This window comes from Cryptomeria japonica, chromosome 11 (assembly GCF_030272615.1).
Source record: "Cryptomeria japonica chromosome 11, Sugi_1.0, whole genome shotgun sequence".
Taxonomy (NCBI): Eukaryota; Viridiplantae; Streptophyta; class Pinopsida; order Cupressales; family Cupressaceae; genus Cryptomeria; species Cryptomeria japonica.
In genome coordinates this window covers 164,558,558-164,578,650 of record NC_081415.1, presented here as the reverse complement: position 1 = coordinate 164,578,650, position 20,093 = coordinate 164,558,558, and the positions used below count along the sequence as shown (strand labels likewise).

General features: G+C 34.9%; 1 protein-coding gene across 2 annotated transcripts in view; it reads left to right on the top strand.

Moving 5' to 3' along the window:
• The window catches only part of LOC131032489 (30-kDa cleavage and polyadenylation specificity factor 30), a 34,376-nt gene extending 31,929 nt beyond the window's left edge, over nucleotides 1–2,447 (top strand). The window contains exons 6-7 of one of the 2 annotated variants that reach the window (XM_057963490.1): nucleotides 573–659; nucleotides 975–2,447. In XM_057963490.1, the coding sequence (XP_057819473.1) occupies nucleotides 573–659; nucleotides 975–1,964 (1,077 nt within the window). In that variant the 3' untranslated portion in view covers nucleotides 1,965–2,447. The remainder of the gene's footprint in view (nucleotides 1–572; nucleotides 660–974) is intronic. The other variant, XM_057963491.1, reaches the window with a different exon arrangement.
• Nucleotides 2,448–20,093: the final 17,646 nt, after the last annotated feature.

The following is a 20,093-nucleotide window of genomic DNA, read 5'->3' as shown; positions in this document are numbered from 1 at the left end:
CACTATTACCAGCTCAAAGCCTCAAAACATTTCATGTAGTTACTTTTGCTTTTTAATGGTTTCAGCCAAGTGTTTGTAATACTTCAACTCTCTTGAGCTTAACAACAGTAATCTGTCACTCTTGATTCTCTCTCACTATATAGATGTCGGTACAATTGTATCATGAAGATATTGATTAGCATTCATGAATGCATACCTCAAAGGTGCGAGAGTTGCATGACAGATGGAGTCCAAATAATAAAATTGTTAAGAACTAGATAATAGTATGCAAGCAGATGTGTTAAAATATCTGACAGGTTAATGCTCCTTTCACAGATATTATTTAAAAGGTGTTATTTTTCTTGAGTAGCCATATGTTGAAAGATTGTTTTGTTATGGTGACCTCATTTGAAAGTTTTAATGGGCGTAGAGTTAAGGTAGCACTAAACAAACTGTGAAATGTACATACTTCTATCAACAGGAATTGAATTGTCTATAAGATGGAGCTTGAGATCATTTCATGCTTTTCTCTAGTTCCGTAAGGTTGCTATTATGGTCTGTTACACCTAATGTTACAATTTTCTGCTATGCAGATTAGTCGTGATTGCCAAGAATTAGAGCCTTCTATAGGGGAGCAATTAGCTTCTTTGCTTTATCTGGAGCCTGATAGTGAGCTTATGGTATGTTTCAGTTTTTTATGTTTCTTTTGATAAGGAGAACAAAAAAAAATTGTTTTGTTTCATATAGTCTTGACATCATTTAGCTAGACTGTTGCATGCTGTCTTCATATATTTTAGCGAGATTATTCAATTTAGAGAAGTCCTTTGATTAGAATGTGTTCTAGTACAGTAGGCTCATGATGTTCTGAGAACTGGTAATGGTGTGACTTGACTTTTGTAAATCTTTGTTGATTCCATCTTTTTTATTTAGATTTGAGGCTGTGGTGAGAAGGATTTAGCATTTGAGTTCTTACAATCTTCTGTGCTTTTTCTCAGGCCATTGCATGTGCTGTTGAATCCAAACGTGAAGAAGAAAAGGCCCAAGGCGTGAATGCAATCCCCAGGAATGAAGATCCAAACATAGTTCCTTTCGAAGATAACGATGACGATCAGGATGATGATGAGAGTGATGAAGAAGAAAGCTCAAGCCATTCACTTGGTGCAAGCCAAGGCAGAGGGAGGGGAAGAGGAATGATGTGGCCTCCACATGGCCCAATGGCAAGGGCTGGTAGAGGTTTGGTAGGGTCAAATCCGATGGGTTTCTATCCTGTAATGATTGGTGATGGCTATGGCTTTGATAGATTTGGGATGGGTCCATCAGAAGGATTTGCCATGCCAGAAATGTTCAATGCATCAGCTGGTCCCAGTCAGGGCTTTCCACCTTACAGTCATGCAGGTCCAAGGTTTGGTGGATCTGAGTACGGGGCTGGCTCCAATCCTGGAATGATCTTCCATGGCAGAGCTCCCCAACCTAATGGAATATTCCCTCATGGTGGTGCAAGGATGATGGCTCCAGGTCCAAATGGGATGATGGGAGGAGCTGGAAGGCTTCACTTTATGGGTGGATCCGGTGTAGTTGGGAATTCAAACAGACCATCAGGGATGCCATTTCGCCCCCCTCAAAGTGGGAATAGTGGTAGAGGTCGGAGAGATCACAGGAGGCGCAGGAATGAGCATAATACAAGTACTGACCGATTACAATTAGGCATGGATCAAAGGGTGACTGGAAAGTCTCAGCAGACACGACCAACAGGTGAAGCATCAGAAACTGAGCCATCACGACATCAACAGCACAATGGATTCAGGATAAATAGTTATGCTGTAACTAATGATGATGACAGTGAAAGTGAAGATGAGGCTCCTCGAAGATCTAGGCATGGGGAGAGCAAGAAAAAAAGGCGTGACTGGGATGGGGAAGAAGAGGATCAGGCTGATCATTGGGAGCTGCCATTCACAGGGGTTGAACCTGAAGAGAATGGATATTAAGATGAATTTGACTTCCTTTTGACTTGCAGTTGAATAGGACAAATATAATTTAGCTTGGCTAATGCTTGACCTATAGATGAGTTGCATACCTTCAATGAGATAATTGAGTTTTTTGATAATCAAAGATTGAAGTTCAGAGCTGGTATTTGTAACTGATCTTAAGCCGCAATTTTGCAGCATGTAATTTGATTGGTTCATTCTACTTCTACTCTAAAAACAATTTAATAAAATCCCCAAAATTGAACTCATAGAGATTGATAGCTCATACAGAGATTTGAGAATGTGTAACATAGAAATTAGCCCTCGGAATTTGGGGGAATTTGTGATAGAAATAGGGTGGTTGCTGAACTGGAAACCCAGGGAAATGCCTCAGCCAATCATCTTGTACATGTATTGTTAGTTTTTAGTAGTGGGTTAAGTTGTATACTCTCTTTCAAGATTTGAAACTTAAAATGGAAAATGTCACCATGGCAATTTTTCTCATGGGGGCATCTGTACTTAGAAAAGTTATATGGACGAAACAACTTTATTGTAAGCGTTATTTTCTCAAACAAAAATAGGACGGCCTGACAAATAGTCGAAGTTGTATTCTACAAATGGACAACCTGGACTGAGCCGCTTGAGATTTAATTTGCAGGTGGTTTATGTGATGCTTTAGATGTGTTCTTGCTATTAACAAATTGTTCTATACTGAATTCATTCAAAACAAATTGTCCATTTGAACAAATATCTATCGATGTAAACAACATCAGCATGAAATCTAGGTTTCTTTGAAGAATTACAGTACAAAGACATTGCGTGCACAAAAACATTGAAATTGAGGACAGCTTAACTGTGTAGCAGAACAGATTTAGGATTTGGGAGCATTAAGTTCCAAGGAAAAGGAATGCTCATCAAGTGGCAATGTTGTGAAAACCATTTTATCAAAAATAGAAAGACATTGTATGACGGTATAAATCAATGACTTATAAATAATTTCTACATATGTTTTGAATGCATATCCTTTTGAAAAATAGGCAAGAGCATGCCAAGAACGCTAAAAACCCACTTCCATTTGCAGTATATTTATTTAGTACCATAATGCAACGCCCCTCTCAATTGCTTAATAATGAAAGAACCTATGGTTGGTAATAAATCTGGAAGCCACATAAATAATACCAATTTTACTTAGTGGTATTGTGGAGGGATGCATTGCAGCTATTTGACATGTATTGCTGAGAAGTTATCAGAGATTTGTATGTTTACAGTCTCATGAAATAGTGCGTCTCAGATTCTGACATAAGTATTTGGCAATTTAAATATATTTAGACGTGAAAGTAATTTTTACCAAAAGCAGACCATATGGAGGTTGCAATTTTTGACAAAAATATTACCTTGAACTCTGGGCGGCTGCTGCGAACTTCTTGGTCAGCAGTACCTGCAATCATCTTTCTAAGAACCATCTGATATATTAGAGTTTCGTGGGGTCACCTGTATCATAAAATGAGGGGGGTAATCTGTAACATGGGATCTTGGCTACTCTATGAATATAAAAGCTTAAAATGCCAATCATTCGGCTCTATAATATGCTGATAGTCTACGTAATTCATGTTAATGAAGTCTCTTTATGGTCCAATTGCGGTCTTGTACTTGGCCCACAATCTTTTGTTGACAGGCTCCAGAGAGCAGGACTTATAGTAATAATTGTACAAATCTAATGTTGTCATCTCAAATAAATTTTGCAATCTCTGTTTAGCGTTCTCAATCACTGCTTTTCCTTTATAATGATGATGTAAATTGTCTGGAATCATTACCTTAACATTCAAATTAGGATCGCATAAATTTTTCATGAAACTATAAATATATAATAATAATCAGATCTTAGATGCTATGTTTGAGACGATTCAAAATTTTCTCAACATGATTCCTTTTTGAACCCTGTTAAAAGATGCTTTAATTAAAAATTCAATATCCAACGAAAACATTTTTACATCTAATTGATGATCGTCTTACCTCCCACGTACAATGAATAGCTCCTCGACAAGTAATGGTTAATCCCTCGACTACTATTTTTTTAATGCCTTCGGATCTTATCATCATGTGGACCTAGACTCTACCTTTGGAAGGATGATACTTTTCAAGTTAAATATTCGTTAAGAGATTCATTTTATATATATATTAACCCATCATAGGAGCTTTCCATTATGGCACATCGTATTGCACATACACATCGTATTGCACATACAATCAATCACAAAATCACTTTACGTCATATCATTGAAAAAGTTTGCGAAGAAGGGAAGATGATTTTTGTTGTTTTGTTTATTTCAAAGAGACTTTCAACACGGTCCATAGAGATAAGTTATGGTGTAGAATGGGAGATTTTATTTGGGATTCTTTTGCATGTAAGAGTGGCTGTCCATAGGCTTTACGAGGAGGCTAAAATCAAAATCAGAACTTCGAGAGGTATTTCAGAAAGTTTTAGGAGTGACATTGGGCTCAAGCAAGGGTGTCCCCTATCTCGTACACTATTCAGTTTATATGTTGACAAACTTGAAGAATTGCTGAATTCACAAGATGAAGATGGTGTTTGTTTGGTAGAGTTTGTGATTAGGCTTATTTTATATGTTAACAGCCTTGTTTTGATTGCTCAATTGACCCATGGGTTGTAAGAGCATTTATATGTCTTTGAGCACTTCTGCAAAGCACTAGGGATGCAAGTCAATACTAGTAAGACCCAAATCTGTTTTTTTCTAATGGAAAAAAGTAGAACCAACATAAACTTCAAAGGCAACTTTTGTAGTAATTGAGTGAAATACCTAATGATTGCTTTTAACAACAAGCTTACTTGGGAGGGCTAGAAAAAGAAAAGAACTTTGGGAGGTTGGATAAGTCTATATGCTCTTCAGAATAGTTGTAGAGAGGCAGAGACATGGGATTAGAAAACTACTTAGATTCTTTTTAGGCTTTGAGTTCTTTCGGTGGTGCTCTCTGAGTGTGAATTATGGGTTAGCTACACTAAAAAGTTGAAGTGAAACAAATTGAGAAAATTTAAAAGCACTCAATCACAAGTTCGTTCAAAATAAAAGGTTTAGTTCCTTATAAGATTATGATAGTGAAACATGGACAACACCTATTGAAGCAATTGCTCTGGTGTGTCTCATAAGGTATATAAAAAGAATGAACAAATAGAAGTAGGTATATGGCCTAAAATTGTTTTTAGTGACACTATGAGTGAAAGAAAGAAGTTTTAGATGAAGCAAAATAACAAATGGATGAGAAAATGAAATTTTTTCCCGAATGCATGCCCACAAATATCAAATAGATAAAGGCTTTTTGTTATGGATAAATTTTGCAAGTAGGGGAGATAGAAGAAATATGATTTTGAGTTATTCAACCCCATGTGTGACCATCAACAAAGAGTGTACATAACAAAGAGTGTTCCTTGGAAAGCCATGATTTTGATTGTTCAACTAAGAACCAACTCTCATTAGCTTTGATGTGAAACTAACTCTTATTAGCTCCGATATGAAATAAGGCAATGGAAAAGACCTAAAGGAGCATGGGAAGAAAGGGTGTGTTTTTTTAGTAATATTGGGGCAATGCAATAAAAAAAGCACTTTGTTATGGAGTTTGATGCCTTAAAGGACACGAGGGACAAATATTCCAATATCATGTTAACGGTTTCTTTGTACAATTTATTGAGAAAGGGGACCATTGAAAAGTTGGGGGTGCTTATCATCTCCTTGAATATGAAAAAGAGTGATCTGTAAAAGACAAAAATGACAACGATGACTATCCCATAGGAAAAAGAGTGGTCTCCAGAAGACAAAAATGACAATGATGACCATCCCATAGGTTATTTTTAGTGTTGTATACATTAAACGTTATTCATTTGTTCATTTATATATTTTTTATTGAAAATCTTATTGTAGTCATGTAACACATTTCACTACTAAGCAATAAGTGTACAATTTCAGCTCCCTATCCTTGCCTTTATTTTTTCCCTTTTTTTCAATCTCTAAACTAATACAACTCCATCATTGTACAAGAAGATTTGAAATTACCTTATATATTTAATTTTAAATTTACATAAAATCACTTAAATAAAGAAGCACGCGAAACCATTCATTTAATTGACAAATAAAGATACGTGCACGTAAATATATACTTTATGAAATAAGAATTAATAATGGTTGATTCCTTATTATTCACCATTACCCAAACCTCCTAATCTCCACTTCAAATCCAAATTTGGCCTTATAAATCAAACCCGTCTAGACTCTACCCTTAAATGAAAAACATTTTCATTAGAATCAAATTAGAATTTTATATTAGATGTCCTTTTGAGATTTGAACTTAAGCCTCCACAATAAGAACTCAATGTTTCAATCAACTAAGTTTAACCTCTTGAACATTTTAGAGTTACATTTGAAAATAATTATAATGGTAACAAAAGATAGATTATAATGGTGCGTCTTCACAAAAGATAGATTATAATGGTGTCGGGTGCGTTGCTAGGGATGAGGAGGGGAAGATCCTCTTCAAAGGTGCGCAGAGGTCGCAAGATGGGACAAATAATGAGGTTGAAGCATAGGTTGCTCTTTTAGCAGTGGAATTGGCCAATAATATGAACATTCCAAGAGTGCATCTTGAAGGTGACTCTAAAGTGGTAGCGGATGCAATTGTGAAAGGAATTTCTTCAAGTTGACGATTAAATAAATTTATTTCAATAATTTGCTCAAAATTGAGTGGTTTTCAGGACTTTCGCATCTCTTACATTAGGAGGGGGGAAATATGGTGGCAGATGTTTTATCCAATGTGGCGTGTGACGAAATGGTGGGGGGGTGATGACAAAATTGTCTAGTGGTTGCCTTAATTAGGTTGTATTCCTCTGTACTTGTCAGTTAACGAATTATGTGTGATGTGGATGACTTGTTCTCCTTCTGAGAGCTTAGGTTGGCTGGTTTGAAGTTGGCAATTAATGTCGATAACTTCTGCACTAGCGACGGTGCCTGTAAGGATTACATTTATGCAAAGAGTGGGAAAGAGGGAGTTAGTTCTTTGCATATTCATGAAGTCTCTTGGTCTGTGAGTAGGGTTTTTTCGATGATTTTTGGGTTTGACAACCTGCATTGTTTGCAATGGAGGCAAATTTTACTTTAAAGACTTCAAAACTTCTTATTGCCTTTTGGGGTCCGGTTTCAGAGCAGAGGCTGAAGAATATGTTTTGTTCGAGGGACCCTTAGTTGATTCAGAGTGTGCAGCTGGTCGTAGGAGAAGATTTGGGTGTAATTGGTCATTGCAATCGGACCCGAGCTAACATTTATTCGCTTATCATGGCGTGGGATTTGGAGTTTGAATCCTCATGTGCTCAGGTCTAAATGGTCATGAAGGCAATTGTACCAAAGGAGTATCTGGTAAACATGGAATCGTTGTTGGAGTGGGCAGTTCCGGGCGTAGGCTTCGATGTCTCTGATAGGCTGGAGGATCATCAAGCTTTGAGGGGCAAGCTTATCCCGTTTCTTAGGTGATGCGTGGAGGTGAAAGCTTTATATAGAGAGGAAGAGAGGAGAGGGTAGGAAGCACTAAATGTTCACTCAGATCATGGAGCTAGTAGAGGTAATTTAGAGGGCATCGACAGAAGCAGGGGACTAGGTAGAGATTGGCCGAAGGTTGAGGTTGAGGCCCAAGTGTGTGAAGATGGCATTGGCGGGTTGAAGACAAACTTTGGTTGCCCCTCCGGGTAGTTTTTGATTTTTTGTTGCTGTTGGTCTTTGGGAGTTCATTCCTGTTTCTCCGTTCAAACTGTTCTATTTTAGCTCAATACTATTTTGTCTGTCTGTAATGTTGTGCTACTGTTAGGAATTTTGGACTGGTTCATATAGTGGTTTTGGGAGGGCAGTTTTTGCATTTGGGAATGTTTTGGGAGGTTGGTGGGTGGTTTTTTGAAAGATAACTGTTTCTTTTTTGAAGAAGTAAATTTCTTTTTCTGCTAATAATAAAATCCAATATTATTGATAATTTTTTTTTTATAATAATAGTGAGAGATTGATTGTAATGGCATGTCTTCACAAAGCTCTTGAATTGAAATTTGATGATCATTTATTCAAATTATACCTATAAAACTCTATCTACGTCATTCCTCGTATGACATATAAAAAATAAATAATGACATTTTTGTTTTAAAAGATTGTAAGAATCCTCTCTTGAGCTCAAGAATCTAGGACCTCTAAAACCTCCATATTTATAAGCCCACTTCTATATTTTAGATTTTAATTATTATCTATCCATGGTCATGCACCGTGCATCCATATACAATGTTTGAAAACCTCTGAAAATAAATGTGTTGTGTGTGAAAGGATAACAATTATATACTATAAAAATAGCTCACCATCTCACATAAAAAGACTCATGATGTTGGAAGTGGTTTTCATGGCTAAACAATAATTTGGATTTGCCATCTGATGACAACATTAGTGTGTGATCTTACTTGTTCATTTAAAATAATATTTTACTCAAAATATTCCATGCACATCACTTGCTTAAAAATAGTATAAATATCCTATTCCAATATATATTGGAATGTTGTGATAAATAAATTTAGAGAGCAAAAATATATTATTATATGAAATACAATTTATTGTTTTAGATTGAAATATTATAATTTATTGATAACAAATGTTAAAGTTTTAAGCATATTAAATTTAAATATCAAATATCAAATTAATATTAAAGATTAAATTTAAAAATATGTTTTAATTAAAATTATTATAGAAATGTGGTCTTATATTGTAAGGTCATTTTTTTAATCACTTTATGTTTTTTATTATATTTATTAATAATAGAAAAATATCTATAATAATAATAATGCAAATGAAATGCTTAATAATTATTCTATATTGAATTTTTTTTTTTAATTAATATTAATATTTTTTATATTTTGATTAATAAATATTTTATTAATATGAATAATTGTTAAGATTTAGGTGTCATCAATCTTGTAAATCTTTTAATTTATTATTTTTCTAATGTCATTTGTAATTCGCCCATAAGAAGTTAAACCGTTTAACTAATGGTGGTGAAAGAGACCATGTAAAGGCAAAGTTACTTTTACCATTTGTCCTCTAGGAAAATGACAAAATAGCTAAGTGATCCCTCTTGGAATCTTCTATTTTTAGGTTCTTGGAGACTTGTTAGGAGTTGTAAGAGAATATATGGTGGTTATGACAACCATTATTACTATTACAACATCTATTATGGTATTTATGACAAAATCCTTACACAGGTACACATGCATGAGAGATGCCTTATGACAGCTGTAAGGGCATCTGTAAGAGGCTATTTTGGGAGGTGGGTGCGAGTTTTTCTAGGTGGTTTGTTGCCTGTTGTTTTGTGATGCCATACTAGTATTTATCCTCACAAACTTCTATAAATTGGTGCCTTGAGCTAGTGTTCCTCATCCAATCTCATTCTATTTACAGGGTAATAGAGTGTTATCGAGTTTTACAGAGGTCTACAGAGAAGTGTATTGCTATTGTATTCTTCATTGGATTAGTAATATACTTGTAGACGTCTAAAAATGGTCAACGCTTGCGGAGTCATACTTTAACATTGGCGCATTGCCTCATTTTAGGTTTTTGCGTTGCATTAACATTTCTCCTATGATTTGCACGTGATCTTTATCATTTGCGAGCATCGAGTCATTCTTCTGCATTCTTCATTTGTCTCGCTTTCGAATTCGGTCTCGTCGACAACAATCTTCAGTCATGATTTTGGTCAATCTTATCCTGTCGCATCAATGTGCGTGCTCATTTGTCATCATTTTGGACATCGTCAATCCTAATTAGGGTTTTGTCCTCTTTTCAAATCTTATCATCATGCGATCGATTTGTCATTGATCGTTGTCATTTTCAATCTTATCATCGTGCGATCGATTTGTCATCGATTGTTGTCATTTTCAATCTTGTCATCATGCGTTCTCATTTTTCAATCTTGTCGTTTTGCAATCTATTTTGTCATCAATCTTTGTCCTTGTCAATCTTATCATATTGCGATCGATTTTGTCATCGATCCTTGTCCTTTTCAATCATGTCAATTTGGATCAATTAGTCATTGTTCTTCGTCAATTGGCACATTTATCAATCAAATCATTCGTCAGCATTGGTCATTTATCAAGTCAGAATCATGATCAAATCGAATCGACATCAATTATCTTCAATCAAGACCTAATTGTCATTCTTGCATTTCTAATTCATCTTCTAGGGTTTCATGATTTAATCATTTAACCTTGTTTGTCATTTCTTCCTCTAGGATTAATAAATTATTTATTTATCCTAAGTCTTTGTGTCACAATTAAATATTTATTTAATTGGCTAACTAATCATTCCTCTTTTTGTGAATTAATTAATAAATGACAAATTGTTAATTAATTTACCTAATTTCTCCTAGTTCCTAATTTCCTAATTTTCATCAGTTTCTTAATTCCTAATTTTCCTCTTTTCCTAATTTCCTAATTTCTTAATTTCTAATTTCAATTCTCTCCTATTTTTCTCCTAATTTCATGGGAATGACATTTCAATTTGTCATAATTTGTCATAATTGACAATCAATTAATTTTGACATAGAAATGTGTCATAAATTGTCATCAATTATCAATCAATCAAATTTTGCATAGAAAGTGCATAATTGTCATAATTTGTCATAATTGACATTTTTGATTTGCAATTTCCATTTGAATCAAATCATGCTAATTTGATCTTTTTCTCCAATTTCTCTATAAATTGGATGAATTTCTTCAATCCCAACTAATGAGAATAATTACTTTTTCGAATCAATCACGCTTCGAGTACTCTTGTGCCAATGTCAATCTTGCTTTTACATTAGGTTTATGCACTTGAAGGTGAGATCCACAAATAGAGGCTATTTGGAGAAGAAAGAAGGACAATGGAGCCGCATGAAGGAAGCATTCAAATCTACATTTGGTTTGCATAATCTTTAATTTTGAATGTTTTTATTTCATGTCTCTATTGAGTGTGTTTTAGGATAGATCATTACATTTGAGCTTTTGTGATTGAGCTAGATTAGTATTTTGATTTGCTTGTGATGATTTCTGATTTCCTAGCGTACAATACTACCTCTCTTTCTGTGGTGTAGTTTTTTCCTAAAAAGGGTTTCTCCACATAAATCTGGCGTTTCTTGTGCAATATTTTTTTTGTTCTTGTCTTTATATAGATTTGCAATAATATTTATTTAAAGTTCATATTACAAGCTTTCTTCACCTTGTTTTACAACATTTATTTTAGGTTGTAAACCATGGTCTCTACCTCTATTCGAGATATTGAGAAGTTCAATGACACTAGTTACGAGATGTGGAAGCTGAAAGTTGAGGATCTCCTAGAAGGGAGCGTTTAGTGGTTGCCAGTTTCAAAAGAAAAGAAACCAGAGGATTCTACCTTGATAGACGATGAGTGGAAAAAATTAAACAAGGTGTGAGGATCTATTCAGTTGCGTCTCACTATCTCCATCCTCTTGAATTTCTCTATAAAAGACACCACATACAAGTTATGGAGGAAAATAGGTGATATCTATCAAACTAAGAGATTGTCTAACAAGCTATATCTAGAAAGACATTTTTATTCTTTGAAAATGGGGGACGCAGTTTCTATTACTAAACATCCGAATGCTTTTAAGTCATTTTACATCAATAGATGTTAGTATTGAAGATGAAGATAAATGTATTCTTCTACTTTTGTCTTTGTCCGATTCTTGGGAAAATCTAATTGTTGCCATAAGTAGTGGTGGTGCTAAGCCTAAGATAGACAATGCGATTCCCATACTTATTTCATAAGACACGAGGAGAAAGACCATGAATGTTGGCTCCCAAGATGCCTTGCATGTTTGAGGAAGGCCTAAAGAAAAAGGGCCTAAAGGGGATAAAAAGAAGGATAAGTGAAAAGTATGTTCTAAAAACCCTAGAAAGAGTAGAGTTAAGTGTTGGAATTGTAGTAAAGGAGGACATGTGAAGGAGTGTAGAAACAAGAAACTAGAAAGAGTACTAAAGCTTCCACAGATAAGTCCTTAGATGATGGTGATTCCAATGCTTTGTTTATTTCAACTAACTCTATTAGTAATAATGCTTGGATTATTGATTTAGGTGCTTCCTACCATATGAATCCTCACAAGAAGTGTTTTTATGAGTATAAAGGATATGATGGAGGATAAGTTTTTCTTGTAGATAACACCTCAGTGAAGATTGTTGGCAAAGGAAAAGTAAAGTTGTGTTTCAGTGATGAGAGACTTGTTTCCATTGATAATGTTTTACATATTGAAAATCTTGCAAGAAGTTTACTTTTAGTTTCCAAGTTACATGATTCTAGAATGTATGTGACATTTGATAAGTCCGGTTGCAAGTTGGTAAGGGAATTTTTGATACTTGCTCAAGAATCCCAGACAAAAACTTTGTTTAAGCTAAATGCTTCTAGTCTTTGTAATTCAAATTTTGTAACTAGGATTGAAAATGCATGTATGTTGTGGCATAATAGATCGTGTAACATTGGTGATCTTAAGACTATTCTAGATTAAAAAACTAGTTAAGGGGATTTTTGATTATTTTGTTAGTAAGAGTGATTTTTGTGAGCACTGTGTGTCTGGTAAACAAAATAGATCTTCATATCCTAAAAGAGTTAATAAATCTAAGAGACTTTTAGAGATTATTCATTCAGATGTATGTGGTCGAGTGAATATTGACTCTTTGAATATATCTCAATATTATGTTTCCTTTATTGATGATGTCTCAAGATATACTTGATTTATTTTATGCATTCAAAATCTGAAGTTTTCACTAAATTCAAGGAATTTAAGGCATTGATTGAAAAGCAATCAGATTAAAGGATTAAAGTATTGAGATTTGACAATGGGGGTGAATATTGCTCTAGAAAATTTGATGAGTTTTGCAAACATGTTGGAATTGTTAGGCAAAAGACTGCATCTTACACTCCCAAACAAAATGGAGTAGCAAAAAGAATGAATCGTACATTAATGAAAAGAGCTAGGAGCATGTTAATTAGTAATAATTTAGATAAATGCTATTGGGTAGAAGCTATTGGTATTGCTTGTTATTTGGTTAATAGATCTCCTTGTAAAGCTCTTATTGATAAAATACCTTATGAAATGTGGTTTGGTTGAAAGCCTTTAGTTTTACATTTAAGGGTCTTTGGTTGTGAGGCTTTTGTTCATGTGCCTCAAGAGAAGCGATCTACATTGGATCCAAAAGCATATAAATAAATCTTTGTAAGATATGTGAGAATGTAAAAGGTTATTAGATTTGGAATTCCTTAACTTGTAAAAAGATCTTTTCTAGAGATGTGATTCTAGGGAATTTAAAGCTGACTTGGGTGAAGAACATCCAAAGGAAAAGTAAAAAACAATGCATTTTGAAACTAAGGAAGAAGATGCACATGTGGAAGAACAAAGAGATGGAGATGAAGAAGACAGTTCAAGTGAAAGTTCTGAAGATTCAGTTGTGATAGAAGATGTTGAAAATAATGAAGAACTTGAAGAAGAACCTCTCAATCCACCTTTGAGAAGGTGCACAAGACAACGAATTCTAGTTGACAAGTATAGCCCATTAGATTTTCATTGTATATTTTCTTTATTAAGCATTGATGATGAATCTAGATCTTATAGGGAAGCACTCTCTTTTAAGGAAAGTGAGTATTGGATGCAGTCCATGTAGGAGGAGATGACAATTTTGGATAGTTGTGACACTTGAGATCTTGTTAGTTTGCCCAAAGGAAGACATCCCATTGGATGCAAGTGGGCATTTAAGAATAAATTTGGAGTAGGCGATTGGTTAGAGAGGTACAAGGCCAGATTGGTGGCCAAGGGTTCTCCCAGAGATGGGGAGTTAATTTTAGTGAAATATTCTCTCCCATTGTTAAGCTAACTTCTATTAGATTCCTATTATCTATTGTTGCTACTTGTGATTTTAAGATAGAGAAAATGGATGTTAAAACTAATTTCTTGCATGGAGATATTGAAGAAGAGATTTATATATGACAACCTAATAGTTTTGTTGAGAAAGGAAAAAAAACTTGGTTTGTAGGTTAAAACAATCATTGTATGGTTTGAAACAGTTATCTAGGATGTGGTGCCGAAAGTTTGATGCTTTCACATTAAAGGGGTTATGTTAGAAGCAAAGAGGATCACTGTGTTTATATTAAGGTTATTAATGACCAGCTATTGATTATTGTCTTTTATGTTGATGACATGTTGTTTATTGGTAACAAGAAGACGATGACTAGAGAGCTCAAAATTCAGCTTTCTAGCACTTTTGATATGAAGGATTTAGGGACTGTTAGATATATTCCAGGGATGGAAATCAATAGGAATCAAGTTCACAAAAAGCGTTGGTTAAGTGGAAGTAAGTATGTTGTGATAATATGATGAAACTATAATGATCCGGTCAACTACTGAGAAGCGAGGGGGGGGGGGGGGTGAATCAGTAGATAAAAAATATACTAAACTTTCACCAAACTTAATTCAAAATTAGAAACAACTTACTAAACTAACCGATTTAGTCTCTATATCAAAAACTGCAATTGCACTGTCAAAGTTTGCCGGTTGACCAAAATATCAATGATACAATGTAACAGATCTGAAACTCAAATACCATTTAACCAAAACTTTAAACCATTTTACTAACATCAATAATAGCTCATTTAAGATCACTTCCGGTCATTCAAACATGCCTAAGTGGATTTACCAGTCATTCATATCAACCATATCAAAAACACATCCACAAAATCATTCACCACTTGAAACAATGATTTTTCACATGGAAACCCAAATGGGAAAAACCACGGTGGGGATGAATACCCACAAGTATTTTGAACTCTTCTGAAGTTCGCCCTGTTAGGAGCCAAGCCTTGTTAGAAGCTTTTACAAAAATGTCCTATTAAGAACAGATCTGGTTAAGGACCACCCGGTTAAGGGATTGACTACAATGCCCTGTTAAAGGTAACCTCGGTGGAGAATTTCAAATCCAAGCTAATGGATCACCTGGTTAGAGGATTTCAACAAGAAGCCTGTTAAAGCTTACCTGGTTAGGGGATTTAACTGTTGTAATGGTTAGAGAACAAAATGTTCTTTGCTGATATGGTAATAGCACTACTTTTCTTAATCAGATCCTTTTATGCTCCTATCTGCCTTCACAACATTCTATATATACACCTTCTGGTTCGGCAAGAACAACTCACACACCTAGCCAAATTTGCCAATACAATTACAAACAACTCATTGACCTTAAAAACAAATACAATAGGTCGGTAACACAACACAAAACCTACAAATCTCATAGAAATTACAAACATATCGGTTCAATCTTGACCGTTAGATTACATAGCAATCCACTACACATTGTTCAAGACAACTTCAACTGCTCTTGGATCACTCTTGGATCACTGCATATTGGATCTTGTAGCTCATCACACGTTTTTCAGTCCATACTAAGAAATCAATCATTCCCAAGATAAACGGTTATCTCTACGTGCCAAATCCACTTCAAAACTCATCACGTGCAACATGCATACGTGGCATCTTCATCTTCGATCATCATTCGATCATAGATCATCACAACTGATTCTCCAAGATCCATCGGTTAGGGTTCTTCTTATCAACGGGTTAGGGTTATCGATTGATCACTCTGCTTCAATAATAATACCGATTTCCTGTACTGCTTTACTACCGGTTGCAATACTGCATCACTACCGGTTATAATACAACTTCATTACCGATTGCTATTGACATCAATGACAACACTATACTTCATCAATGTAATCTTCATGCAATGCCAACATGTTGATACTATTTTGCAGATATTTAAAATGCAAGACTGTAAGCTAGTAAGTATTCCATTTCCGATTGGTACTAAGTTGAGTTTAGACATGCATCCTAATTTTGATGATGATATTGAAGAAATGTTTAATTTTCCTGATGTTAGTGTCATTGATAGTTTAATGTATGCAATGGTTTGTACTAAACCATTGCATAGCCCAAGCAGTGAGAGTTCTAAGTAGGTTTATGTATAACTCAAGTAAAGACCAGGTGACTGATGATGTGGATGATTCATTGGACATACAGGGTTTTGTTGATGTAGATTGGGCAGGTGACTTGGATAGTCGAAGGTCCATTAGGGGCCATGTGTTTACTTTGTTTGGAGGTGCAATGAGTTGGATGAGTAAAAGATAGTTTATAGTTGCATTTTCCACCACCAAAGCAAAGTACATGGCTTCTACACATGCCTCCAAGGAGGCGGGTTGGTTATAAAGACTTGATAATGGTATTGGTTTTGATTGCAAGACAATGAGATTTGACATGATAGTTAGAGTGCCACATATTTGGCCAAAAATCCTATGCATCATGCTTGTACTAAACATGTTGATGTGTAGTATCACTTTGTGCGAGAGATAGTTGAGAGTGGATAGATCTTGATTAAAAAGGTTGACACTTTCGATAATGTTGCAGATTCTTTAATGAAGCTGATAACCACAAATAAGTTCTCTTGGTGCGGGAAGGCCATGGGACTTGATCAATATACTTTATTTGTATTATGTATATCTATGACGTAATTTACAATGTGTGATGTTAAGTAGGAGAACGTTAGGATTTAGGTGCCATAAACCTTGTAAATTCTTTGATTTATTTTTCCTTTTGTCATTTATAATTTACCCATAAGAGTTTAAACTGTTTAACCAATGGTGGTGAAAGAGACCATGTAAAGACAAAGTTACTTTTACCGTTTGTCCTCTAGGAAAAGGGCAAAATAGCTAGGCGAAGCCTCTTGGAATGTTCTATTTTGAGGATCTTGGACACTTGTTAGGAGTTGTAAAAGAATATATGATGGTTATGATAGTCATTGTTGCTATGCCGACATCAATGACAATATTTATGATAGAATCCTTATACAAGTGCACATACACTAGTGATTCCTTATGACATCCGTACGAGAATTTGTAAGAGGCTATCTTGGGAGGTGGGTGTGAAATTTTCCAAGTGATTTTTCTGTCTATTGTTTGGTGATACCATAGTGGTATTCATCCCCACAAACTCCTATAAATTGGCGCCTTGAGCTAGTGTTCTTCATTTAGTCTTGATCAGTTTGCAAGGTAACATACTTCTACTAAGTTTTACAAAGGTCTACAAAGAAGTGTATTTCTATTGTATTCTTTATTGGATTAGCTCATTTTGTAAGCTTTCTTCACCTTGTTTTACATTAACAATTACATCTTATATTAATATTAATATAATAATAATATAAATAGTCTAATACGTTATTATTATACCTACATATGTATTCAAATCTAAGCACATATAGTTCATAATTTGATAGGGTGAGACCAACTAATCCTCTAGGCTTTGTGTTAACTCAAAATAGACCCATGCTGGATGAGATATGCTTAGTTAGGGCTTGAACCTGTGTTGATTGTCCATGTCTTTCAACAACTCAATCAACTAGTCTACACCTCAGGGTCACTTATAATATATTATTAATATTTATAATATAAAACAATAAAATACTAATAATGATTGATACTTATAGTTATATCAATATTAACATAACATATAATTAATAATATAAATATTTTAATAATTTATTACTATTACATATAACAATAACTACTAATTATATTTTCTACTGTTAGGATTGTTGGATGTTTGGTGAGATTGCTGCAAATATATGTTTTGATGATATCTGAGAGATGTGTTGTCATTGATGTCAACATATTTCTTTGTCTATGACAATGATGCAGTGAAGTTCAGTGTGTTGATTTGTTTTGCATATTGATGATCAAAGTTTGCAGATTAAAAGGTTTGTAGAGGATTGTGTATAGATGATTCTGTATGATTTTTCAGAGGTTCGCATGAAGATTTGAGTGAGTTATGGATATTTGTGTTGTGGCTAGTTTTTCTGTTGTTCAGTGATATCAGTGTTTAGTATTTTGATCCGTATTGCTCTGCATTGTAATATCTTGTCTTGCGGATATGGAGGAATGTTTGGGATGTCGATGTGTATCTTCAATTCAGTTGGTTTATGGTTTGGAGCTCCACAAATGATTTTTCCAGGTTGATAGTCATTCCAGTTAGTGTTCTTGAAGTTCGTTATAATGATGATGTGATTCTAGTAATTTGAGTTGTTGCGGATGTTGCGGTGAGGATTCATGATGCCTGTGGATGTTTATGGATCCTGTGCCTTTTGTATTGGTGGTTTGTATTGATCATTGTGCACGTTATTGATGATTTTCTCCGGTATGTTGGTGTTCTTCATATTTGGGGCCAACCAGATGGTTGTAGTGTGTTGTGGATGTTCGATGCATAATTCTTGGAGGTGTTTCATATTTGAGGTGTGTGATATGGGCCCAAGCTATGTCTTAGCCAACATTGCTTGGCCCACATTTGATTTTGTAGTTGATGTGTTTTGAGCCGACCTTGTTGAGGTTGATGTCATGTATAAATAAATGTAATATCTTTGTAATTGTGTAAGTGTATGGATGAGAATCATAATGCATGTGCGCTGAATGCATACATCTTTTAGAGGCAAAGAAGAAGTGTGAGAGGAGAAGTTGTTACGTGCTTAACTAGAACTGTAACCAGGCATTAGGAGATGCTATTTATTCAATTCATGATCTTCCAAATGTAATCCGAATTTGTTTGTAAGACAGTGAGTCTTCCCCAGGGTTGTAACCCTTGTTGATTTTGAGCAGTGAGCTCTAGGTAGTGTGCTTGAATGCATGTGCATTTCCCATTGTAATATTTCATATACTTCTAATAGAGTATCATCATATTGTGGGTAGGCTCCCACTGTGGTTTTTCCATTGACCAAGTTTTCCATGTCAAAAATCTTGGTGTTATGTGTAATCTTGATGTGATGTTGATTCATGCTTTCATGCTTTGTAATCAAATTTGAAAGTAAATTTAAATTATGTAAGTTTGTGGGACAACTCATTCACCCCCCTCTCAGTTGTTTGTTGGTTATCAAAGCTATTTCATCAATTGGTATCATAGCAGGTTCCTTCAAAGAAGCTTAACTGCTTGATGTGATTTGGGATGATGACTTACAAGAAGGACAATTTGAGATTTGATGGAACTAACTACTCTCTTTGGAAGAGCCGCATGAAATGTAATTTGAGATGCATTGGTGAAACTTATTGGACTATTACAAAGAACAAGTATATTGCTACTGCTAATGGACCTACAACTCTGGATGAGATAAAGGAAGCAAAATGCAATATTAGAGATAAGGAAGCATTGTTGAGTGCCTTGATCGATTCTGAGATGACAAATGTTATGGAATTGCAGAGTGACCATGAGATCTAGAAGAAGTTGGAAACCTTTACGAAGGAGATAGTTATGTGAAGATTTCTAAGTTGCAGAGCCTAAAAGGAAAGTATGAGATGTTGAAGATGGGCGAAGACTAGAACATTACTTCTTTTTATGCAAAAGGTGAATGAACTTGTGTGCAATATCAGATGTATCAATGGAAAGTTGGAAGAACCAAAGATTGTTGCTGAAGTGCTTAGGTCTTTACCTGCATCCTACAAACATAAAGTTGCTGCTATTGAGGAGATCCACACCGTGACTGATGTGGCTAGAGACATGTTGATTGGTAATCTTTCAACCTTTGAGTTGAGTGAGTTTGGTGACTCCCTTCCTATGATAAAATCTGCATTCAAATCCACTATTTTCGGAAAGGATAATAAAAGATATGATCTAGGAGAAAGTTCTTCAAGGAGGATATCAAGATATGAGAAAGAGATTAAGGAAATGGAAGAAGTGCGAGATCTTGAGGATCTTGAAGCATTGATTTCCATGAGATTACCTAAAGGAGCCAGTAAGTATGAAGGAAAGTTGCCTCTTAAATTTTTTTCATGTAATAAGATGGGATATTTTTCCACAAGGTGTCTTGAAAGAGTTCCTAGAAATAATTTCAAGCCTAAATTTCAGAAGAGATGTTATTATGCTATTGATGAAGGTGTGTCAGATGATGAATCAGATAAAGGAAATACAAGTGATAATGGATGGGTGTTTATTGCTATCAAGGAAGATGATCCAATACCTATTGATTCTGTTAGCTGCATGAAGGGGGAAAAA